Source organism: Pygocentrus nattereri, chromosome 10 (genome assembly GCF_015220715.1).
Source record: "Pygocentrus nattereri isolate fPygNat1 chromosome 10, fPygNat1.pri, whole genome shotgun sequence".
In the NCBI taxonomy this organism is placed as follows: domain Eukaryota; kingdom Metazoa; phylum Chordata; class Actinopteri; order Characiformes; family Serrasalmidae; genus Pygocentrus; species Pygocentrus nattereri.
The window spans coordinates 5232417-5259400 of record NC_051220.1 but is presented as its reverse complement, the minus strand read 5'-3'; the positions used below and the strand labels follow the sequence as shown (position 1 = coordinate 5259400).

At 39.9% G+C, this 26984-nt stretch overlaps 1 protein-coding gene across 1 annotated transcript; it reads right to left on the bottom strand.

Annotated features, from left to right (window-relative positions):
* Positions 1–279: 279 nt before the first annotated feature.
* On the bottom strand, positions 280–25489 carry plb1 (phospholipase B1). The gene is made up of 42 exons (XM_037542225.1): positions 25356–25489; positions 24908–24976; positions 24676–24739; positions 24281–24315; positions 22364–22418; positions 22226–22277; positions 21381–21437; positions 21228–21293; positions 21078–21145; positions 20891–20981; positions 20598–20705; positions 19462–19530; positions 18995–19063; positions 17909–17998; positions 16524–16584; positions 16359–16417; positions 16066–16139; positions 14250–14293; positions 12996–13104; positions 12824–12875; positions 12635–12715; positions 12445–12510; positions 11661–11761; positions 11458–11539; positions 11202–11306; positions 10223–10318; positions 8503–8574; positions 8077–8178; positions 7890–7950; positions 6935–6993; positions 6789–6856; positions 5878–5921; positions 5389–5488; positions 5235–5286; positions 4944–5024; positions 4213–4278; positions 3979–4070; positions 3792–3873; positions 2958–3062; positions 2756–2851; positions 1495–1569; positions 280–852 (listed from the first exon to the last, which is right to left on the bottom strand). The coding sequence occupies exons 1-42, from the start codon at positions 25426–25428 to the stop codon at positions 589–591; spliced, it is 3315 nt and encodes a 1104-aa protein (XP_037398122.1). The 5' UTR covers positions 25429–25489; the 3' UTR covers positions 280–588.
* Positions 25490–26984: the final 1495 nt, after the last annotated feature.

The window sequence follows — 26984 nt, the reverse complement described above, 5'->3', positions numbered from 1 at the left end:
ATACTTAAGTACATTTGAAGGTAAATACTTTAGTACTTTTACTCAAGTGGAGGTCTAAAGGGAGGAACTTCTACTTTTACTGGAGTGATATTTTACCTTGGGGGTCTCTACTTTAACTCCAGTACATGATTTGTGAACTTCATCCACCTGTCAGTTATGGTGGCTCTCCGACTTCGCACACACCAGACAGTCTTTCTGCTTTTATGGCTAAAGTGAAGTGACCGGTCCTATGGTCATACTGAATAAAAGCAAATGGTGACACACTCACTTCAGCAGCTCTCTTTAATTAAAAACAATAGTCTCTCATGATTCGCTTTGATTCTGTACAAAATTTTGCGCTTCCACTCTGTACAAACTAAAATAATTGCACATTTTACATTTTGCTACCCATATAAGGCTCAATGTATCTAAAATATGTAGTACATAGGAAATTAGGATGAGCACCGCAAACAGGTAAAACACTTTGTATAGGAATTACGTATCCATTCTACAACTAATGGAAAAATATCACAGCATCACCTGTTTTCCTTGTACATTCTAAAGTGAAGCCAACGTGTGCAAGGTGTGCATGTGCAAGCTGGGAAGATCTTATAATGGAGTTCCTTTCATCTCCAGTGAACTTAGGTTCTGATTTTTCTGCCTCTTTCTTCGCTCCCTGCAGTGCATGACGATCCAGGTGGTTGCCACACCGATCATCACGCCGGCCACTGCCAGCACACCTGCTGTCCACGAGGGCACATGGTTCTCATGGTCGTCAGCGGTGAGAGGCATGCCTGTATCTGAAGTGGTCACCATGAGTCCGGTGGGTTCAGTGGTGAGACTGTTCCCTCGGGTGAAGATAAAGGGATGCTCCTGAGGGATGCAGACATAAGACACACTGAATGGGGTGTGAAGGAGGTCAGATGAAACAGACCCCCCCCGCCCCCAGCAATGGTTTGACTCATTTTTGATTCTTTAGCATCAAATACATTCATAAACATCAATACATCATCTCAAAATTTGACTGAATTAGTCAAACATCATAGGAATATGGATCTATAAAATAATGTACTCATTAATAGAGCCCTGCTGGGGACACCCCTATAAATAAAAATGACGCGTGGGCACGACTTAGTAAGGTGTGGGAAGGAGATCCTAACGTGTGGCCACAACTTAGTAAGTCGTGGCCATGACTTAATTATCTTGTCCCCTCGACTTAATTATCTCGTACCTTACTAAGCCGTGGCCACGTGTTATTTTTATTTACACGGGATGTCACCAGCAGGGCTACGTATTCATTTTTCAGGAGGGGTGGTGTTTTGGTCTACACATGAAAAATAACCTGGGACTTTTATTTTGGGCAAAAAGTTTAAAACGAGCTCATACTTTGAGTATTATAGCATTCAATTGCAATCAATTCTAACTTTTCAAAACCAATCCAGCTGAAACACCACCTTCAGATCAATACATCATGACCCTACGGCGTGTGTGGGTTCTTTCAGGGTGGAGATTTACCTCTGAAGGACATTGTATCTTGCTGCGGGCATATGTGAAGTTGTTGTAGGTCTGCTTACTGCCCACAGGCTCCAGCTGGCACAGAGGAAAATGAGCAAGACGTCATTTAAAAGAACCATCAGCAGGACAATAGTGGGCTAGACTTTTTCAGACTGCTGTTCATAAACGCCTACTGGGAGGAGAAGCGAAACAAGGGGGCGGAACAAACACATGGAAAATCAAAAAGTAAACAAAAAGCACATGGAGTGGGAGTGTGTGTGTGTGTGTGTTTCAAATCATTTTAAGGGAATTAATTTAGATTATTTTCTACTTTCCCAGATGCAGCTTTACTCAAAGGCATCTCTTGTGTGTTCACAGTCTGACACAGAACTAATCCATCCATCCATCCATCCATCCATCCATCCATCCATCCATCCATCCATCCATTATCTTCCGCTTCTCCGGTGTTCGGGTCACGGGGGCAGCATCCTAAGCAATGAGGCCCAGACCTCCCTTTCCCCAGCCACTTCCACTAGCTCCCTGGGGGGGACTCCGAGGTGCTCCCAGGCCAGCTGGGCAATATAGTCATGTCAGCGTGTCCTGGGTCTTCCCCGGGGTCTCCTCCCGGGTGGACTTGCCTGTGACACCTCCCGAGGGAGGCGTCCAGGAGGCCTCCTAACCAGATGCCCAAACCACCTCAGCTGGCTCCTCTCGACGTGGAGTAGCAGCGGCTCTACTCCGAGTCCCTCCCGGATGACCAAACTTCTCACCCTATCTCTAAGGGAGAGTCCAGACACCCTGCGGAGGAAACTCATTTCGGCCGCTTGTATTCGCGATCTCGTTCTTTTGGTCATTACCCAAAGCTCATGACCATAGGTGAGGGTGGGAACGTAGATTGACCGGTAAATCGAGAGCCTTGCCTTATGGCTCAGCTCTTTCTTTACCACAACAGACCGGTAAAGAGCCCGCATCACTGCTGACCCAGCACCAGTCCGCCTGTCAATCTCCCGCTCCCTTTTACCATCATGGTAAAGGGAGAACTAATCCTTCCTGCAGTTCTGACGTAAAAATTAAACCTTTTGTCCATAAGACTATTTAGTTTTAGCTCATGTTGAAATAGATTCGGTTTAGGGTTAGGCTTGTAGTTTTGATTTCATGCCTGTAGTTTTGAAATTTTCATTTTTATCAGATTATGATTCCATATATTTTTCATTACTGTTTTTCACAATACCTTTCACTAATGATAATAACACTGCTGAGGGTGTGTGTATTGTACACTCACCATATTGTTCCAAAGAGCAATAGCCATCTCAGCATGGCCACGTTCACTGAAATGGAAACAGTCCACTGAGAAGAAGCTCAGGTCTGGCTGTTTGTCCTGCACGACAGAAATGCTGATCATCAGCCTATCAGAGTCAGAGGTAATATGTGTGCATCAAATATCTCTGCTGGTTGTAAAGGTGGCGTTAAGGCTGTGCACTCACCGTTCCCATTGGAACTACAGAGTTCTGGAAGAAGGGCTGCAGGACTACAGCGAAATCGTCACGCTTGTCATAGCGGCCTCCGTAGATCAGCCTCTCCGTATTCGTCTGCCACAGAAACACTACTGTCACACAGGGCTCACAAGCTCTCATGCATTTTTTGTTTGGGAACATTATGGAGAGACGTTCAGGACAAAATCACATTTAATGTGAAAATACGAGCTGAAATTCAGAGTGTTCAATAATCTATGAGGTCAATTATTATAATTAGTTTGACTTTCGTTTTTATATTAGCTACAGTGTCAGGGCCATGCACTGCCTTCCCAGAGGGCACGTGGATAAATGTGAAGAGGAGAAACCTAAAACATGAGACCAACACCAATAAACAACTTTCATAAATATATGAAAACAAAGTAGATGTTCTACTAGTTTCTTTTTCCAGAACTTAAATGCTACCAGGCACATTAGACACTCAGATAACACCATGTTGGTGTTTATGTATTTGTTTTGTGACCCCAGGAACTCAAAGCCAGTTCACAATATTTGGTAATATTTGGTAATATTACATCATGCAAACATGCATGAGTCAGGTAATCCATGTTTTACAGCCCTTCATCATCATGCTGAAGAGTACAGTGAGTCTGGAGCCAGAAGACTGGGTTTGAAAACCTTAGAGCTACATTCTTCTTGTGGAGAACATCTGAAGATGAACTTGGACTGCAGACTGAAAGGTTCAGAGTCTCAGTGCATGTAGCAAATATTTCATATTTAATAATAAATAATTGATCTATTTACCCATTCATGTAATACACAGTGGGTAATCAATCAGCCACAGACCTGCAATTCTCTGTTGATCCTCTTCATCTCATACAACTCCTCAGAGTTCTCTTCAGGATTTATGAAACATGGGCAAAGAGTCCTGTCCCATACATACAGCACACGTGCATTAATGCATTTCAGCTAGCAGAGAGGAACGCAAACTGTTGTTATGTTTATTGAGTAAACAATTCACTGATTAACTTACGACTGTAAGCTGCATCCGAGGGTGTTCGACTTTACTTTACGCAGGTCCTCAATCTGCAGAATCTCAACGAAATTTACCAACACCCTAGGTACCTACACACACACACACACACACACACATACAGTAAGCCAGCTGTTTCAACTGATCCTGATGTACTGACTTAAAACAGTACAGTAAAGTGTTGCGCCCAATGCTGCGTTATACTGCCTCACAGTCATCTGTCTTCACGCTCACCTCATTATACAGCATGTCCAAAGCACCCCGTATGTGCTCTATGTACTTCTTAGGAGAGAGCAAGTCCTGAAAAAGCAGCAACGTCACAAACACATGCACATTATAATTCTGATCACAATCTTGTTTGAGTCCATTTCTTTTCATCCTCACCTTGAACCTAATCCTAAAGGTTTGCACACACTTTTAAAGTCCTAAACACTGAGAAATAGAGTCTCATTGTATCTGACTGAGATTTTTCTGAGCAGAAATATAACAGCTTAATATCATACACACTACACAACTTTAATCCGTTGCTGAACCGCACTTGAACCAGGTCGTTAACTAGGACACACCACTAGATTGTGCTGATTATATACTCTTATTAAATGTGACTGTTGTTAAAAAAATGGAAAAAAGTACCAGAGCTATAACTGTATGCCTAATCATTCATTAATACAATTAATAACTAATAATAACTCATTAACAATGAACCAATTAATTAAAATAATAAAATACTTTCATTTCTGTAAATAAAAAGCATATTCATTGTAGTCAAGACTATTAATGCCACTTAGTACGGTCCTTTAGCGCCTTCAGCAAGTTGTCTACCAGGCTCAGATGTTCACAGCTGGACATATGTGGACCGGCTCAGGGTTACTGAATATCTATGAATCATTTATTTTGTAAATGCTTTTGTGATTTTGGATGTGCAGTGCGTGTGCTGCCCATACGCAGGTTAAAGTGTCACTTACCCGATCTTTGCAGTACTGGCACAGATCATTACCACCTATAAACAGAGTCACCAGCTTCCAGTCCTGCTCAAAGTCCACATTCTGTCAGAAAGAAAGGGAGAGACAACAGACAAGTAAGGGTCAGTCAATTGACAGAATACTTATACATGTGCAATAATTATGGATACAATTGGAGTAATTTGAGGATGAAAGGGTTAAATCCTGAGTGCAAAACAGTTGTGTATTCATATATTTCAATGCTGCTCCAAATTGATTTCATAAGTGTGGTGAGAGGAGAGAACAGATGCTTACCGTGGTGTTCCTCAAAGTCTCCATCAGGTCCCTGACCTGCCCAGGTATATCACTGTGAAATGTGAGAAGATGCATGGAGCACACTTTAATCATCCACCCATAGACATGCACGTGTAGATGCATGAGTGATTGTGAGTGTGCACGTATGTTTTACCTTGCTTTGGCTCCACTCACTGCCATATTGAACCCATTAGGTCTCTTGCTGGTTCCGTTTGAGAAGCCAAGCACATTAGGGTTGAACTTCTTCAGGATGTCTGCATGGGGGAAATAAACATTTATCGCATTCATTTCCGTCAAAAACACAATGCTGTCAAAATCAAGCCACAGAATAGGTTTTATATAAACATATATGGGAAATAAAAAAAAATCCCTCCACTTTCAGCAGCTTTAATTCATATTTTTGTCACTGTCATATAAACAAACCTCAAATGTGGTGACTTTACAGGAGAAAGAAAAAACTTAAAAGTCCTTAAGTTTTGATGTAAGTTACTGCAGCAAGATTTTGGACCATTTCTAATGGTCCACTCATTGTGAAACGCTCACAGTGGGCCTCGCTGACAACTGTCCTAAGCTTAAAGCTTATATGACAGTGACAACATGCAGCACAGTAGCCTTGAAAAGAGCTAGAGGAGACAATGCTCACTTGGTAACGTGGTGACAGTCTCCAGAGTTTCATCTCCACCGATGCTGTCAATGAAATCACAGTGACCATTAGAAACATAGCAAGAGGCGGGAGACAAAACATGAAGGATGTCTTGAGAGTAGACAGGGTCATCCGCCCACTACCTGATCTCTGAGACGCTGTTACACGGACGTTTTGTGATAAGACTTTGACCTAAAACATTATTTTCCATATTCATTCACTGGACAGGATCATCCGCACTAGGAGCAAGTCTAGATTTGATTCTTGAAAGAAGGCAATACATAATATCTTGTCTTTGTTCCATTGTTGTTTTTGATTCACTAGAATAATATGACATAACACTTATTATATGTATATATATATATATATATATATATATATATATATATATATATATATATATATATAAAAACGCATTCATTTTCAACTATTCAAAGACCTGACTGTGCAGAAGGGGCACTGCTAGGTCAGGTGATCTACTGGCCTGAATCGAGGCTTTGCATGTGCTGTGCTGAAGTTAAACAATAGCTAGAGGGGAATAAAAGAGTGGGGAATATGGCTGCAGTTCCCAGTTTAGAATGCTCTGGGCACTTATGTGACTCTTCTGATACCTGACTTCACATCTTGCATTTCACTTTAATTTGATTCAGTTATTTTGGTAATCCAGATCTGGGAAAACTGTCTACATAATAGCGAAATACAGACAACTGCTTGAGAATTGATCGATTATCGATTCTAGCAGCTCAAATGATCTGCTGCTGAATTTGCACCTTCAGATCGATGTATTTTAAAGCCCTATTGAGATGGGCTTGATGTTGGAGAAAACCAAACAAGCAGTGTATCGGATACCGAGGACTGGGATTTACAACTGTAATAAGAACCATTATATGATACATGATATGACAGCTTACCTCCAGGACACACCTCTCTCCTCATTAAGCAGCTGCACGATATTTTGGGCTTTTGCACCGAACCCAGCCTGAGAGAAATGGTGTGTGTTAGTAGAGCAACGCACAAACACACCTTCTGTACTACACACGCATATTCACACACTTACAGTGATCGAGTCTCCCAGAGAAGCAACCACCTTAATGTCACCTGGCCGCAACTCGTGAACTGAAGAAAGAGAATATATCCATGTTACTGTACAGCAAAACATATGAACCCATACTTATGGTCACTCATGGTCCCATCCCAAAGCTTTGAGGAAATGACTGTTTGTAGGCTGGTGAACTGGCAGGTGTCAATAAAGGGGAATTCTTTGCCAAAATCTGAAAGAGATCCTCAGAAAGCTCCTTCACAGAAGCTGGTATTGCATGAAACGGTTGAGAATACGCTGCCTGACGTCTGTGGCATTGTTTTACAATAGTTTTGTGATAACTTTGGCCTAAAACTGAATTTTGAATATTCATTTACTCATATTCACCAGAATTTGACCACCACCAACACTAAATAAAATGTCAATATTTGCATTGTAGACTTGGCAATCCCTGGTCTTTAAGTTTCTCTAAGACAAACCATCTCACATCAAACCACTCTCAATGAGTTTCTTTAGGACTCAACAAGTGCATGACTGAATTTCAGAAACATTGGTGGAGTTCCCCAGTAACATAAATTTAACATTTGGAAACACAACATTTCTACGGTCACTATAAAGTTCTCATCTACTGTTCATGGCAATTATAATATAATATAAAGCCGAAGCTAAAAGGTGGAGAGTGCAAGAGGTTAATTTCACTCCAAAGTTTATTCACTTTTCACTTTGATTTTTATGACTTTGTTATCCAACACCTTAGATAACAAATGTATAAAAGTCCAAATAAATGCATTTACACTTTTGATTTATCATGCATATGAGTTTTAATCTGTCCACTTAGTATATGCTGAAGGTCTCACTGTCTCTCTTCCATTTATATGTCCCCCTCCCTTTATTTCTCCACGTGGGGTCCCTCTGTATTCATCACTCTTTGTCATAAAATCAGAACAAACACAGCTGAATTTCTTTGTCTCACCTGATGTAGGTACAGTGTCTGAGGGTGCCGTGAGAGTGCATGAGAAATCCCTGCCCCAGTTCTGTGAACACAAGGCAAAACCCAGGTAAAGCTCAAATAAGGAATTAGCATTAAGCACAAAGTATTCTTTGGACTGGCACTGGTGTTCAATACGATGCACGCACTGGAATATCGACAGGCTGCTTACCGGCGGAAGAGTTACTGACGGAACAGTTACTGATGGAGCAGTTGTGGGAACGGCTGCATACACAGATCTACTGTTCTCATAGGTTGGAAAATAGTGGGTGCTCTGTAGAGGAAAATGAGTACATTACAAATGAATACAATGTAACTTTACAATTAAATCAATATTTACAATTCAATGTCATTTCAACTTTCATTTAAAACAATTAACCCCTTAAAAAGCCATAAGCCTGCCAGTGGGCCCAATGTTTTATTATACCCTACTATAACCTGAAAATAGCTCCATTAGTTTGCATTGAAGTCCCGAGTTACTCAATAATAAACCTGTGTGTGAAATAAATCTGGAAGGGGTTCATTTACCATTTGACAATGATATGAAGTAACCAGTAACACTGCGAAATAAATATTAAGAACATTTTTATCAGCTTACACTGGAGGGGCACTTTGCAGAAACACCTGCCTTGAAGTCCAGCGAGGTTTTTTTACTGTTCACAGACTCCAGCTGATAGACACAGACATTATGGTGAATATAAGACACAATGAGACTATAATTTATATGCAATAAAAATGCATGCAAGTAAGATATTTAAGCTTATTTTGTATTTTACTATTTATTCAGGCAGTAATGCTGACAGTGATATACAGTTCTAACGCACTAACACCGAATTCCTTCTGAGTTACATATTTACTTGATCTATACTAACACATTCTACCAGGATATTTCATTATATTTTGAGCTCCTGTACAAAGAGAGGCTATAAATACCATTTATCTGTCATAATGTTTTAGAACAGAAGTGGACGATGTAGAATACTCAATATTAGGGATGCACAATGGACAGAGGTTTAGATTTGACAGCTATTTCAAACGGATATTTGACGAGGTATTTATCATGCTCTGAACACAGCATTTAGTTGACAGCGTGCTACTGTGATAAAACCAGAGGTGGACGAAGTTCACAAATCATGTACTTGAGTTAAAGTAGAGACCCCCAAGGTAAAATATTCCTCCAGTAAAAGTAGAAGTTCCTCCCTTTAGACCTCCAATTGAGTAAAAGTACTAAAGTATTTACCTTCAAATGTACTTAAGTATAAAGTAAAAGTACTAAAAGAGTAATTCTGGCTCTGATCTGGTCCTGTTATCATTTTTATAACCAGACTGGCTTCATGAACTCATTTCAGGTGAAAGTCCTCCAGCGTCTCTCTTGGTAAACCAGTCTTTTAATAGAACGTCATTAATTAGTGATGCTGACGTCTATTAAAATGATCAGAAGCACAAAACACTGAAGGTAAACAGTTTCCATCAGGGAGAACCGAGTGGCTCTGAAATCACTTTTTACACACAAGCAAAGTTTCAGTTTCAGATTTATTTACAACTTAGTTCCAAGTTTAAGTTGAATAAAAACTGGCTTTAAACTCAGGATCACAGATGAGCTCCTTTACTCTGTTGATCTGTAGGCGTCTGTTCATAAACATAAACCAGCCCAAACTAATTTACTATAAAATGAAATGGTGTTTGTAGAAATTCAGAAAAAAGCCGCGTCAGTCTCGACTGCATATGTGGACATATTTCTATATTGTGCTCTATTTACACAAAGTTAGGTTAGTTCATCATTTATGTTGAACAGACTCTCCCAAAGTTTTACGCTGCTGCGCTGACGTTGAACCGCGTGCTGCACTGGGTCGGTATGACCAACAGGTCAAAACCAGCTCTAAACAAAGTGACCACTGGGCCCTGATTGGTGCTCTGGCTTTGCGCTTCTTTCGTTTTGACATGTTACGTTTTTATACACACAGAAACCAAAAGGAACGACAGATTTCTCAAAATGTAGGAGGAAAAAGTCGGATATTAGACTCTGAAATGTAGTGGAGTGAAAGGAAAAAGTCACTAAAATGGAAAAACTTCAGTACAGATACACGAAAAAAATACTTAAGTACAGTAACGAATTACATTTACTCAGTTACTCAGTTACTGTCCACCACTGGATAAAAAAGGTAGATGTAGTTTCAGCTTTTACATTTTTAATGTCTTTTTAACGAAATACAATAACTGTGACATAATTGATCATAGGAGTGTGACGATATCACAGGAGTGGGTAAAACGACAAAAATCCAATATCCTGATAATAGATATAGCAGCATGAGACTCACCATATTGTTCCACAGAGCTCGAGCCATTAGAGCCTGAGACTTCTGACTGAGATGGAAACAGTCTGGAGCGAAGAAGGAACGGTCAGGCTTTCCATTCTAGGAGAAGAAAAAGAGATGTGAGAGAGAGAGAGAGAGAGAGAAGATTGAGAGTGAGAAAAAGCAGAAAGAAATGCGTCTTTTTAAAAGAAGACAAACCAGCTTTACAGAATCAGATGACATCATGTAGGACTGATTCGTACAGTTCATTAAAGAAATCCTGCAGCAAAAACAAACAATGCGTGTGTTTACTTGCACTTAATAATCCGATGTTAATAATTAATTATATTAATAATAATTCCTGCAGTCGTCTGATTATTCAAAAAATCACGCAAACAGCGTTTCTTAGATAAAATTAAGGTCGTGAAATCTGATTAAGAAGTCCAGCTGGATTTCAGCTCAGTATTCACATTTCTAAGTGTGTGTGAACTCTTACTCTGATTTCTTTCGGATTTCTCAGTTTTCTCAGCTCGTGGTACCAGAGATAATCGAGAAGCATTTCCACAAGACGCAGCAAAACACTTACAGAGAACAAATACATTCTTGACAAAACGAAAGATTGAAATATTCTTTATCTTCTGGGTGATGCTTGTTCATATTTTCAGGTAAAGTGGCGCAATGTTTAAAAAAAAAAGTCATGTCTTCTTCTGTGAGTTTATTGGCTTGAATTTGATTACTGCCTGTCACTCATCTGACTCCCACTCGACCCAGAGTTTCCATATTAGGTGATTACCCAAGTGCATGTAAATGCGTTGATCAGATGATTGACAAAATCTGATTTCCTACAGTTATGGGATTCTTAAGTGCATGTAACGCATTCAATGTGAAGACAGTTGGTAGAATTGTGTTGGTTTGTGTTGGAAATGTCCAGTGAAATTTACTGCTCTTTAAATAAGGACAGGCATAGCCTACAGGTTGAGCAAAACACGACGGGTATCTTTACCGACAGCAGTGGGAGCACCACATCTCTGATAAACGGCTGCAAGACTACAGTGAAGTCAGAGCGAGTGTCATAACGGCCCGAGTTCACTAGGTTCCTTGTTGAGGTCTGAGGAGCACACACATGCACAAAAACAGCCTTTTGTTCAGTAAACTGTCCTTAGCCTAGTATTTCTATTTTACAGTAACATAAACATCTGTTACTATAAAATTAACATATTCAGATTACTACATTCTGTTGCTGACAACCTCCTGCCCACCTGATATGCTCTGTTTAGATTTATTAAGGCCTGCAGATCCGATGATCCCTCCGCGGGTTTTACCACACAGGGACATATCTCACTACAACACACAGGGTATCGGGGAACAAAGCAGTTAAGCAACACTAAATAATATAACACAGAAGACAGAAAAATGGTTTTGATCTGACAGCGAAAGTATCACAGGGTTCACATTCACTCACTTGATGAGCCACGTCGGGCATCTGAGGCTAGAGTCCAGGTGTAGTTTTCGCAGTGGAATTAAGTAGAAGACCTCCACCAGGTTCACCAGAGCACGAGGCACCTACACAGACAGAGAGGGCTGACATATGTATTCCCAGACACACACTCACGCATATTTCACTGCCATATAACGCTGTCCGTCTCACAGAAACTAATCTAATAGACTGGATTCTGTTCTAAAGGTTTAGAATAGACATGGATGATGCACAATACTCAAGATTAGAGGCACAAATGGACAGACGTTTAGATTTCAATGATATTTGGTATTTATTCTTAGGTGACACTGGGCTACTGTAACAAAATATACGTATTTGATTCATTTCATTGCATTTGTAATCCTCTGTGAGTAAGTGTTATATGTCTCTGTAATGCTAATCAAGTTAGATGTAATTCCAATTTCTGCTATTTTTTAATGCTGGTGTCTTTTTAATATAAAATGCAGTGTATTTCGAGTTCTTTAAGTACTTTTTCTCAAAACACAGTACATCGCAATATTGATTCAATGTTTCACATACTGTGCTAATTCTAATTCAACACTATTGCCAATCAAACAGACCTAATGATGCTCTCTTTTTACTGAAACATGCAGTTGGTCAGGGTTATAGTATCTGATGACACTCAGACTATGCTGAGAAAAGCTCACTGAGGTATGGTAATTCATTATGACATGATAAAATATAATCACCCATCCCTGTGATAGCAATAAAAATGACCATTGGCCATGACTATTCAAATATTTCCTACCTCTTTGTGTAAAATGTCCAAAGCGTCACGGATTCGATTGGCAAAATTTGTAGCAGAGTAATAGGCCTAGACAGTGACAGCACACAATTTATAACACATTAATAACATCTAATAACATATAACACTTCCACCAGGTCTACTTGCTTTATCCCTAGTTAATAAAATATCGTGAAATGTAAACTTTCTGTACCGTGTTGGCGCAGTAGGCACACAGATCGTTTCCTCCGATGAAGACAGTGATGACCTTCCAGTCATTTTGGAAATTAATGCGCTATGAGAGAGCGAGAGAGAGAGAGAGAGACCGAGAGAGTTTGAAATCAAATGATTTACCACCCCATCTATATGTGTATATATGAGTGCAAGTGTATTTTTGTCTCACCGAGTCGCCTTTCATTCTTGTGACGAGGGCTCTAGCCTGAGTGACCAAATCTCTGAAATAGGTCACCGTTTTTAATTATTTAATGAGCATTTGCGTCATACATAACTATTCATCCATCCATCCATTCACCCATTCTTGCATTAGTTCAGCTGTAGTAAGAAGAGGTACTGACTCGCTCTTGGCTCCTGCCACAGCCTGGTTGAAAAAAGCCTGTGTAGTAGTGGCTTTGCCCTCCCCCGTAGAGAAGCCAGTGAGTGAAGGGTTAAACTGTCTCAGTATATCTAAACAACAAGAACATACACCAGAGGTACTCAACGCCTCTTCTAGGGGTCCCCAGAAGCAAGACACAGTTCATGCAACTCATCAGTTCCTAATTCTGTGCAGTACGGTTTCCTTTTTATATGAAGAAATAAATACATTAATGAGCCAGAATATAATGACCACCTGCCTAAACGACTACTGCCGACATAACGGTTCTGTCCCACCAAGGCACGGACTCTACAAGACCAGTGGAGAGGCGGCGCTGCTGGGATTCCGATTTGTCATTTCAGCACTTCCCACAGATGCTCAGGGAAGCCACTAACTCTTCGTCTAACCTGGTCTGCAAAGATGTTTAGGTAGGTGGCAAGTGTGAAAGTGATGTTTGCACTAACGCCTGGACCCAGGATTCTCAGCAGAACACTGGCTAGAACATCATACCCCCTCCACCAGCTTGTCTTCTTCCGACAGTGCATCCTGGTGCCATCAATTCCCCAGGTAAACAGTGCACAGGTACCTGGCTGCTCATGTGATGTAAAATAAAAAACAAAAAACAGGACCAAGTGACCTTCTTCCATTGCTCCATGGTCCAGTTCTGAAGCTTGCATGCCCATTGTAGGCACATTCGTGGTCACAGGTTACTCTGAATGGTCTGTGGCTACGTAACACCATAAGCAACAGGGTGTGATGCACTGTGTGTTGTGACACATTTCTCCCGTGACACAGTAGCCCTTCTGTTGGTTTGAACTAGATGGGATAGACTTTGTGCATCAATAATGAGTGTCCAACACCTTTTTGCTGGTCCGTGGTTTGTCCCTCCTTGGACCAGCGTCGGTAGGTACTCATCGCTGCTACCTTCACATGCACTGTTGTTATGAAATAATCAAATTTATTTGCTACATCTGTCAGTGGTCACAATGTTTTGGCTCATTGGTGTGTCATCCAACACGACAAAGTCAGGAAACAGCTAGGAAAAAATAAGCAGTGGAAAAAAAGACATAATATCCCAGACGTAGACGAGCCCAATACTGAGCCAGCGTCAATCAGTGGTTAAAAATGTCATCGCTGCAAATACAGATCAATACACTATAAATAATGTGTCGTTAATATGTGGAGCAAAGATCTTCAGTATCTCCATCAATGTTATGTTGTTTGCTGCTGCACGTACTTGGTAAAGTGGTTACAGATGGAAGGCTGCTGTCACCTCCGATGCTAAAGGAAAAGGACACAAAAAAGACAAGAAAGAATGCAGATAAGGCCATTTTACCCAAACCTTTTCTCTAATTATTTTGTTAATTTCTTTTTCCGAATGTTCTCAATCTTTATAGCAAGCATGCTGCTGGTAGTTATTACAGTTAGAGTGGCAAACTAACGACCATGAAATACTTTGTTAAAACAATTTGTAATTACAAAAAATGCTGAATTTGCCATTTTTAATCCTTCAATGATTGCTTTTCAACCTAGGTTTTGGCATAACTTTGGTGTCTGTGCTGTGAATACATTTCACGTGACTGCACAGGTAGTCAGTGGTGGACGAAGTCCACAAACCCCGTACTGGAGTTAATGTAGAGACACCCAAGGTAAAATATCACACCAGTAAAAGTAGAAGTTCCTCCCTTTAGACCTCCAATTGAGTAAAAGTACTAAAGTATTTACCTTCAAATGTACTTAAGTATAAAGTAAAAGTACTAAAAGAGTAATTCTGGCTCTGATCTGGTCCTGTTATCATTTTTATAACCAGACTGGCTTCATGAACTCATTTCAGGTGAAAGTCCTCCAGCGTCTCTCTTGGTAAACCAGTCTTTTAATAGAACGTCATTAATTAGTGACGCTGACGTCTATTAAAATGATCAGAAGCACAAAACACTGAAGGTAAACAGTTTCCATCAGGGAGAACCGAGTGGCTCTGAAATCACTTTTTACACACAAGCAAAGTTTCAGTTTCAGATTTATTTACAACTTAGTTCCAAGTTTAAGTTGAATAAAAACTGGCTTTAAACTCAGGATCACAGATGAGCTCCTTTACTATGTTGATCTGTAGGCGTCTGTTCATAAACATAAACCAGCCCAAACTCATTTACTATAAAATGAAATGGTGTTTGTAGAAATTCAGAAAAAAGCCGCGTCAGTCTCGACTGCATATGTGGACATATTTCTATATTGTGCTCTATTTACACAAAGTTAGGTTAGTTCATCATTTTGTAAGGGGGAGCGAGGAGGCGGACGCACATGCTGAGATAAGCGAGATTTATTACGGGCAAATCCAGGGTCGTGGTCAAAACAGTCCAGGGTCAATGAGCCGACACGTACAGAGTTAGGGTATGACATAAAAAAGACTAGAATCAACACAAACAAAGACCAGATACAAAGATACAATGATACAAAGACTGGCAAACGCAAGGGGCAAACACAGGGCTTAAATACACGGAACAATGAGGAACATGTGAAAACAATCAGGGGCGGAGTTACAAACCAAAACAAGAACACATGGACAGGACTGGGAGGGGCCAACCGTGACACATTTATGTTGAACAGACTCTCCCAAAGTTTTACGCAGCTGCGCTGACGTTGAACCGTGTGCTGCACTGGGTCGGTATGACCAACAGGTCAAAACCAGCTCTAAACAAAGTGACCGCTGGGCCCTGATTGGTGCTCTGGCTTTGCGCTTCTTTCGTTTTGACATGTCACGTTTTTATACACACAGAAATCAAAAGGAATGACAGATTTCTCAAAATGTAGGAGGAAAAAGTCGGATATTAGACTCTGAAATGTAGTGGAGTGAAAGTAAAAAGTCCAGAATGGAGAAACTTCAGTACAGATACACCAAAAATACTTAAGTACAGTAACTAATTACATTTACTGAGTTACTGTCCGCCACTGCAGGTAGTGTTCCATGAACAGAGATTCTGGTTCCAGATTAGCCAGTTTGGGTAATGCTGGGTAATGATTCTTGAGTTGCAGTGTGTCTTGCGTAGGAGCTTTACCTCCATGACAGGCCACGATATTCTCTCATGACATCCAGGAGGTTGTTAGCAGCTGCACCCACTCCGTTAGCTGCCTGTTTTTAAACGAAGGAGTGCATCACCAAAGTGTTTTAGAATTTTTTTTAGTACTCACTTCTCTAGCCTTGCGCTTTCTTTAGCAGCAGTGAGTAACTGTAGTAGCTCCAGTCATAATCTGGAGTTTATAAGCTACACTGTGTGTTGACTTATTCACTCTCCTAAAGCTGCTCTGAGCAGGATGAATGAGTGAGTGGTATAAATAGGGGAAGGCTCACCGTAAGAGAGTCACCTAATGCTCCCACCACTTTGATATCTGCAGGTCTCAGGGCATGGACTACAGAGAAAAGAGAGAAAAAATATAATACAAATCTCATGATGAAAGGAATCTAAACAGAGTAGGTGTGTTTTATATATGTATTGGGGGTTTCAGTGCCATTTACCTGAAGCAGGAACAGAAGGAGATGGACTCTTGTGTGTGCATGACAGACGAGTGCCCATCAACTGAGACAATACAATCACAAATGAGATGCATATATTCACGCGTTCAAATAAAATATAAACACAGAAAAAGAGACAGAGAAGTAGAGAGACACAGAGAGACTCAGACAGGTAGACCCAGCCAAAGAACACAATGTACTGTACGCTTATTACAATAATAAACATACAGTGCTGTGAAAAAATATTTGCCAATTTCTTCTATTTTTGCATATTTGTCACACTTGAGTGTTTCAGACCATCAAACTACTGTTAATAGCAGACAAAGAAAACCCTGCTAAACACCAAATGCTGATTTATTGAAGGAAAAGTGCTGCTCAGTCCTACCTGGCCCCATGTGAAAAAGTCATTGTTCCCTTAGCTCCCACTAAATCAAGCAGTTATTTTGATTCAACTGATCATTGGATTCAGTTCCACAATAAGAAAGACACTGAACACAAATATAGAATCCATGGGAGAGTTGCAGGGTGCAAACCACTGCGTCACATTCACCAAAAAACATCTAGATGACCCCCAAGACTTTTGGGATGATATTCAGTCGACTAATAAGTCAAAGCTGGTACTTTTTCGGAAGACACAAGCCCTGTTACATCTGGTGTAAAGCACATTCCACCATAAGAACATCATACCAACAGGCAACATGGTGGTGGTAGTGCAATGGTCTGGGCTGCTTGTTTCTACAGGACCTGGATAAGTGATGGAACTATGAATTCTGGAGAATGGCTGCCTGTCAGTTTGTGAAGTAAAGCTCAAGTGCAGTTGGGTTATACAGCACTGCCACAATCTAAAGCACACAAGCTAGTCCCCCCCAAATGGCTGAAGAGAAACAAAATTTAGGCTGTAGAGGGGCTGAGTCAAAGTCCTGACTTGAATCCCACTGAGATGCTGTGGCAAGACCTAAAATGGGCAGCTGCTCGAAATCCCTCCAATGTAGCCAAACTAAAGCAATTCTGCAAAGAGGACTGGGCCAAAATTCGTCGTCAGCACGACTCATCACAAGTTATCGCAAATGTTTGATTACAGCTGTTACTGCCAAGGGTGGCACAACCAGCTAGTAGTTTTCAAGGGGCAATTACTTTTTCACTAGGCTGATATGGGTTTCGAATAAATCTTATTTTCAACCAATGGAATGACCATTTAAAAGCTGTATTTTGTGTTTACATGTGTTGTCTTTGTCTTATTTTAAAATTACTTGGATGACCTGAAACGTTTAAATTTGACAAATTACCAAAAATAGAAGAAACTGGGTGGGGCCAAATACTTTTTCACAGCACTACACCTATATCAGACAACATTTATTCTCTTCATAGGGGGACAGTCAGGGACTCACAGGCGTAGGCTGGGATTCAATGTTGTGTGTTGATTCATGAATCTCCAGTTGGCTGGGTGAGTTACGGTGTGTCAACAGGTACGGCCTCTCCTAAAAAGACACACACAAAGAAATAAACATTGTAAAAACGTTTGGTGTTAAGTGCATAGGCTGGTTATGATCTTACAGCACTCCTCTTATTTATTTACAGAGATATACAGTAATAATAATAATAATAATCACCACCATTATTATAATAATACATTTTTATATGTCTTATTCACATAGTGCCTTTCCAGACCATCAAGGACGAGAAGCACCACTGAGTTTTGGAAGTCATAGCAACTTTTCACATTTACATTACCTTTCTGGCATTTGGCAGATGATGCATGATATTCTTGCTCAAGCAGGGAACTGAACCCTGGCCTGCCATGTGATGGGCAGCACTGTTGACCAACTAAACTACACCCACACCTCATACAATACAGTGCTAAAGACAGGCTGGTTGACTTTTGACATTTATAAGTAATAGAGCAGGGCTGTTAAACTCAACCTCTAAGAGGGCCACGTTCAATTATCTCAACAAATCCATGGTTTTATTTCATTTTTACTTAACATTTTGCCATGACCCCAAATGGCCATTGCTTATTCAAAATAAGCCCAAACTACAATGGCAAAAAACAGGCACTGAATTTGAAATAAAAGCACATTGTTTTCTATAAAACAACAGACTATATTAGATGCTGACAACTGTTAAACCTCTTTAAATGTCCCCAATGTGCATTAGGTTTTTCTGCCCTTTTGGGTTAACCAGGCATCACTTACAGTGCATAATGGGACCTGTAGTGCAGCTTAGAGTGAATTGGTATAAAAAACTGAAAATAATTTTGCGAGCCGAATAGGATTGTGCCACAGGCCTGACCTGGTCTGGGGGCCTTGTGTTTGATACAAGGGGCTTAAACTCTCAAAAAAACACACACAAAATACACCTACAATTGACCTTCTCACCCAGTAATGAATGAAATCGGACTTTTATAGGATAAAGATGAAGTTCACACTGGTAAGAAAGACTTAAAGGTTATTGACCGGTGAAGGTGTCTCGCTCACCTGAGACGGACAGGGATTACTGACAATGCCCAACCCCACCTGAGTAGACTTGGCCTCCACTGGCTGCAGCTGAAAAGAACATAATCATGACTGAATAGAAAGAAGTAAATATCTCGTGTCAAGCAATACAGTTTAGGCTTGGCAAATGGCCAGCAAGATTACGCTATCTAAATATGAGGCCTGAAGTTGAACGAGTCAAAAAGCAACATAAAATTTGCTCCGATAAAAATTCATATCCTCGCTCTGCTATCTTATCAGGCATCTATCTAATCTGTGCAATCAGATAGGAGAGTCTTTATCGCTGAGGTCTTTCACAAGCGCCTTGTCAGATGACAGAGACAGCTATTGGTGCCCATGACTACAGTACACTGTGTGTGTGTCAACTCACGCTGATCAGCAAAACAGATTTGTTCGCAACGTCCTTGTACTCCTCTCTGTTTGTCATAAAGTGACGAATATTAACTCACCAGTTTTGTCCACAGCTGAATGAGCGTCTCTGATAAATGTGATGAGCTAGTCACATCGTCTACGTCATTCTGCAAGAAAGAGAAATTTTAGTTTAAAGTTCTTTACTGATTTCAGCAAACTGTGAGCTTGGTGTAAACATACATATATAGGAGTGTTTGAAGAGGAATGTGCAAGTGAATTTTTAGTGTCAGGTGATGAAAGTCATATAAAACATTTTCCCGGTCAGTAAGTATATGTTTACAGTACGTTTATGGCATTTTGCTGACACTCTTATCCAGAGTGATTTACAATTTGATCATTTTTACACAGGTAGGCCAAGGTGGTGTTAGGAGTCTTGCCCAAGGACTCTTATTGGTATAGTGTAGGGTGTTTGCCCAGGTGGGGGATTGAACCCCAGTCTACAGCGCAGAAGGCAGAGCTGTTACCCACTACACTATCCCAACCACCATTTACAGGGCAAGGTGTTTTACGATACACAAAAGCTCACTCCTGAGTACTCATACCTGTATTTCAGCAAATCCACAACGTTTGAAAGAAACAAACTCTTTTTTTATAAGCAATAGGGTTACAATGTTTTTGAATGATTCGAAAATGATTTATTTATTTTAAATCATTTAGATTTTGACCTTTAATGACCATGAACTGTAAATTGGTGCTGTGTATTGCAGAAGGATTCAACTTATGTCTTCTATAGAACTCTACAATCTTGTCGGTGCTTTAATGCCTGTAGCATGACAGAAGTGCTACTATTAAAAGCTCCTATTTCAGGTTGGAACCTTGCGTTGATCTACAGATATTTCCAGGCCAAATTAAAATTTCCATACAATCATTTTCCATGCGTGTAAATATTTTATAAATGAGGCTTACTGTACATGCTTTGCTAAATTTCCTCAGGATCAATAAAGTATCTATCTATCTATCTGTCTGTCTGTCTATCTACCTACCTACCTGTCTGTCTGTCTGTCTATCTATCTATCTATCTTTCTTGATGACAACTTTAGAAATAGTAAAGCTAACATGGTGACAGACATCAAGTCACAATATTTTGTTTATAGGTCTAAACTTACAGCACCATGTGAAATGTGTTGTTTTATGAGCAGTGTTTTGAACAGATGTGCTGTTGAATTTGACTCACTGAATTGCCTGAGGAGTCAATATATGTTGGACTGGACTGCAGCACAACACTGAAATTTTCTCGATCACTCCACCAGCCACGCCTCTGCAGGAGAGTGCCCAGGGACTCCTACACACACACACACACACACACACACACACGCACACGCACATGTATGTTTTATAGTCTGGAATACATATACACATTAAATTACTAAGAGCACTCACAAACGCAGACACCACTGACAAAGCCAACAGAAATACTGAAAAAAATGCATGAAATAACAGAGCAGGGCTGGGCTATCTCTAAAGTACCTGTAAAACAGTCATAAGTATGGCTCTCTGAAGTCTGTGCCAGTTCTGTGGCCTTGCACTGACATCCTCTTCTCGCTGACACTGAAGAGCTCTACAAGGACAAACACATAGACACATAGACTGTACCAGTCATTTAATCAGTGCACTCAAAATAAAAACACATTTGCTTCGAGAGACAAAATCTCACCCGCCATGTGAGTCAAACACGTCTGCATGCCCACCCCAAATCACGACATGAACCAGAGCACGATCCAGCTACAGAGAGAAAGGGACGACGGTTGTTGCTCTAATAAACTTACAAATCATTGAATCTTTCCATGCATGTTATTCTCTTTACCTTCTCATGCAGTTTGTCCAGAGCCTCCTCCACTCTGTGCACCGTTGAGTCGACTGCTGACCTCACCTAAAGCACAGAGAAGAATTTAATGCACATGCTTCTACCTTGAATGGGACATTTTGCAGGGTGATGTGATCAGCTGGTGGATCTGACCTGGCCTGGGCAGATGCTGAGCTCATCCACTGCTACAAAGAGGAGGAGCAGCTTCCACTAGGAGAGGAAAGAGAGAGAGATTGCATTAGTAGGCTTTATTAATCACCGGCCAGGTGACCAAGGTCCTTTCTGTGTGCAGTTTGCATGCAAACTACATAAATTACCCCTGAGTGTGTGTGTGAAAATGTATATCTCTGTGTGTCTGCACTGTTATGGACTGATGGCCTGTCCAGGATGTTTCCTGCTTTCCCCCGATGAATGGTGTGATTGGCTCCAGCACCACCCCCAACCCAGAAGGATAAGTGGTTTAGAAGATGTATGGATACTGTGAAATTGTCTTTGCGTATTGTCATATTATGTTTTGACGTCACTTACTTACCATGCCAAGGTGAAAAGGCTGATGTGTTTGAGTTTGGACATCTTTCTCTGACACCCCACATCTACTGTAAAGTTATTATTAATGTATTTTAAATCATTCTACAAACTCTCTTACCTCTTTTATTTCTTTACATTTACATTTGTGGCATTTTGCTGACGTTCTTATCCAGAGTGACTTACAATTTGATCATTTTACACAGGCAGGCAAAGGTGGTGTTAGGAGTCTTGCCCAAGGACTCTTATTGGTATAGTGCTTGCCCTGGTGGGGGACTGAACCCCAGACTACGGTGTAGAAGGCAGAGGTGTTAACCACTACACCAACCAACCATGCTTTTCGGCTAAAGTTATCCTGCTATTGAGAAATACTGATTTGTGAAACACCCCTATGGTCCCTGACCAAGGAACACTGGTACAACAGTAGCCATGTCCAGTGATACCTTACAAAAGTAACCACTTTTGTGTCCTACCTCATTATTGTTGAGAGACAGAGCAAGATCCTCAGCTTCTTTCAACAGGTTGCTGCCATATGAACACATAAAACACACTAAAGGCCACATTCACTAGGAAAAGAATGAGCGTGTGCTTATATGTGCAGGTTTTTTTACCTCGGCTCTGGCAGCAATGTGGTCACATCAGGATTAAAGCCAGATAGAATATTCGCTGAAGAGAGAGGGGAAGACCTTAGATGTGAACTTACACTTTCACACCACATTAAATGTATTAAATCTTGATTAATGTTGATTAAATACTATTTCAACTTAATCTTAAAATGGTTTAAATAAATAAACAAAGAAATAACAATACCTACAGTATCTCATAACACAGTAACTTGTAATACCATCCAGGGCTGGAATTAATAGCCTTGGATTTCTGATAGTAAAGCCATATAGGTTTGATAACCCTATCACAAACAGTAGTGGAGTGGACAATAGTGTCAGACCAGGGCTTGATTGATTCCAAACACGCAGGTCAGCCTGAGTTTATTCAGATAAAACATTATCACCATACCGACCGGTCATGATATTAACACCACCTCCCTGTTTCTACACTCACTCTCCATTTTATCAGCTCTGTTTATCATATAGGAGCCCTTTGTAGTTCTACAGTTACAGACTGTTATCCCTATTTTTGACTGGTGGACTACTCAGTCCAGCAGCACTGCCGTGTCTGATCCAGTCATATCAGTGCAAAAACACACAGTCAGTGTCACTGCAGTGCTGAGAATGACCCACCACCCAACTAGCACCTGCTCTGTGAGGGTCCATGGGGGTCCTGACCACTGAAGAACAGGGTAACAGAGTATCAGAGAAACAGATGGACTACAGTCTGTAACTGTAGAACTACAAAGTGCAGCTATACAGTAAGTGGAGCTGATAAACTGGAGAAACAAGGAGGTGGTTTTAACATTATGGCTAATTCTCAGTAATTCATCATTACCGAGAATAATAGAAAGATTCAGAACCACAATGTTCTTACTGATGAGTTGTGAAAGTGAGCGATATGTTCTGTAAGGTCTGTTCTCCCACTCAAATCCCAGCATGAAGCAATACTTTACAATGTTTGTATAATGTTTACACCTAACTTATTTAATAACTTAATTATCATGTGCATTGAGGCCCTTGAGGGATCTGTGACTGTGTCTCTGACCTTGACCATGATTTTACACTGATGAACTTCCCTATAGAGGCTGACTACTGATCATTACAGCCCCTGGCAAACAAATCATCTTTATCAATGCAGAATAGACTGTGAGGCCTTTATGCGCTCGACAACATTACGGATCAAGCATGCAATTAGCTAAACTCCGTTATACGACTAAAATGCACATCATACAAAACCAATTTTTCATATTTTTTTAAAATAAAAGTTTGATGTAGTATATAAAAAGTATGTTAAAGTTTCAAAACATAATCTTCATTCTACAGTCCATATATGGAAACTAAGCTGCAGAAACAGATACTATACTCTACTGTACTATACTCTACAAAAAGACAGTTCTTCGAGTGTTCTTGGTTCTATTCAGAACAATGAGTTTTATGTAGAACAATTGGGTGCTTGCATAGTTCTTTGCATGGTGAAATGGTTCCTCAGAGGGAGAATGAGATGTATGTGGTCCTATATAGCAAAAAAAAGGGTTCCGCTATTGTTACAACCTTGAAATTGTAACAATAGCATGCTTTTTGGTGCTATATGGAACCATTTTCAAAAGGTTCTACATAGAACTATATATAATACATATATCTCTATATCTACCAATCTGAAGAACCATTTCACCATGCAAAAGACAATTTAAGCATAAAATGGCCATATATTGAACTCATGGTTCTGAATAGAACCATACCCTTAGGCAAGGATGGAAAACAGTCATGTAAAAATAAATTATGACTGGGATACATAAAACCAAATATGAGTGTAGAATTTCACTCTGATGAGTGTGAACAATGCAGGTTTTGAAGCTTGAAAACTAGAATAAATGTTTTTTCAACATGGACATATCATTTACATAACAGTACAGTTCTTACCAGAGAGTCCGTGCAGAATTTTAGCTTCATCAGACCTGGTCATGTGCAGAAAATGACAACAAATCCAGCAATTATCATTCTAATTGGAAATAAAACATTGGTCTATAATTTCTGCATATGTGAGATTTCAGCAAGATGCTGTTATGCTAGACTAGACTATAGGATAACAGTAGAAAATAATCAATAAGTAAATAGTTTTTAGAATTTATAAGAAAATAGGTTTATCTCAGTATTTGAAGTTTCAATTAAGATGTTATTTCACTCAACATAGTTTCATAAGACAATCAACCTAACTGTTAACGTTTTCAAAGATCAGTGCCTGAAGGTTGAGCCAAATGAACACCTCAGATCTTTTCACGAGAGATTTTGACAGTAATTTTAGAGCCATGCTGTACCTGTGTGTGGCGGATAGTCCAAGAGCAGACACCACTGACACATCTCCGGGGGTCAAGGAGTGGACTGACATGGACAAAAGAGTTCATGTTATTGCTCAAGTTACTGAGAAAATTGGTAAAGAGTGGTAAGCACCTTTCAAACTGTCTGAGATTCCAGCTTAAAATATATAAAATCGATCCTGAGTGCTATCTGATTCGCAGATATGGCTCAATTTTGAGGATTAAGACTCACCAGAAGAAGGTGGAAAAGTGGAGGGTGGAAGAGGCTCGGCACAAAAGGCAGCAGACTGACTGCTTGTCTCTGGAAAACAATAAAACAGCTCACTGACCCTGTTTGCAATGCTTGAAAGTAACAATGGCATAAAAAAAAACAGAAAAAGCACAGAAAGCTATCAGTTTCGACAGATTCTACAAAGAATCTTGCTGTGTATTTCTTTAATTTAACATGCAGGAAACATGGCCTTTCTTCTATTATGCTGATCTCAGCAAATAAACAGAAATTTTGTGCTGAAATTATCATAAAATTGGCCTATATATACAATTTCATTTTATGTTGAGGCAACAAAGTCTCTGTATTTTGACTGGACGGAAATATGCAGCATAATTCAATTAAGTTCAGACAAGAGTGTATTCAACAACAATCTGGACAGTCTTCTAGCTGTAGAAAGACGTCTCAATACCTGGACATGAAGAGACGAGAAGAATTAGCACAAGCAGCTGAACAGGAAATGCGGAATAAGCCTTTGTTCCCATAATGGAGATGTCCACCTCAGTGGCGTTCTCTGTCACCAGCTCAGAGCACTGCTCACGTGTCCTGTCTTATTGCTGGGGACACCTGGGTACCTTTGCTACGCTCACACACGCTGCTGTCCCACTATAAATATCATACCTCTCAGACCCACCCCCTGCTGGTGTGTGTGATCAAGAGACCTTAAAAGGTTTGGAAGAAATCTAATGATGGCAATTGAGCAACTTTATTGTTTTACCTTTATGCCTTTAACAATAAGTAACATATCAGGTCAAGGAAAGAATCAATTCAAAAAGGATATTAGGACAGATAAGGGCTCTTATTCTTCAGAGAAGCTTTAAAAAGAGCCCAGATTTTACCGTGTTCAGTGATATACAAGCTATTCCTGAAACTTCTGTATGATGTGGAAAAGATCAGAGATTTAAGAGCAAATGATCGGCCTCAGTGCATGAAATCAAGCGCCAATGTACCGGCATCTCATTTACAGAACATTTACATGAAGCACACAGGACTTCATGCAGATGTTTTACTAGAGAGCAAAGAAAACAATTGCATTCCACCTGAAGTTGACCAATGAGTGCGCCACTCCCCCTACTGCCCAAAGTCTGTAGTGTTAAGATTACAATGACTAGAAAGAAGGAAACATGAAATAGCGTCCTAACAAACATCTTAATTTTTAAAAATGGTGCAATGATGTGATCGAGTAAAGAGAACATTATATAAAATGTTGTGGATATTTAAACGCTGTATTATTGTAAAACATCTCTGCTGTGTTTTGTAGGAAATACATCTTTAAATGGAAGATAGAATCGTTTCTATATTGCCGTATACACACATTAAAAGTAGTATTATTTTCTGTTTTTATTCTTATTAAATTGCTGGTTTTATAAATGACATTGATAACAGTTTTAAATAGTTTACCGCTAATCAAGTTTCATTTTTAGGTTGTTATTTACACCCACTCCAAGTAGACATGACTTTGATCATATAAACATGAAAATGAATGGCAAAGATAAAATCGATGAATAACGGCGATGTGAAATTTACAGTGGGATTTGAATGAAAGCAGCTGTGAGGACAACCGTATTTTGTTCTCAAAGTACATTCGATTTCGGCTTGGATTTGCAACTGATTTAAATGACGCTTTGCCTCAAATACACTGCCTTTTCTTAAGAATGATGAATGAGATATTGTTTTTTTTTTTGTGATCAATATTTTTCATTGAGAAAAGAAAACACACTGACCACCAAGATTTACCCACAGTACCAGTGCTAATGGGAAATTTGTATATTAAATGTTAACAATAGAACAGTAACAATAAGCCTTTATCCCATAATAATAATAATAATAACAACAACAATAATAATAAAAGAACAAGAACATATCAAAAGCAAAAGAATGTGTCAAAAACATACCACAAAATAAGCAAAGTGTTTTATGATAGTTCTGAGATATATTTTTAAAGCTACATGCAAGAAATTGTATTCCGAATGGCGTCAATCGGATTAGTCTATTCTATATTGTGGTGTTTACATGGACGTATTCTATTTCGATTGAGCTA

Coding starts and splice junctions, on each gene's coding strand:
- plb1 (XM_037542225.1), bottom strand. CDS start 25,428: ATGGGAACAAAGGCTTATTCCGCATTTCCTGTTCAGCTGCTTGTGCTA. Junction 20,706..20,890: donor TACTTATGACTGTTTTACAG/GTACTTTAGAGA, acceptor GTGTGTGTGTAG/GAGTCCCTGGGCACTCTCCT. Junction 8,575..10,222: donor GAGCTCTGTGGAACAATATG/GTGAGTCTCATG, acceptor TGTGTCTATCAG/CTGGAGTCTGTGAACAGTAA.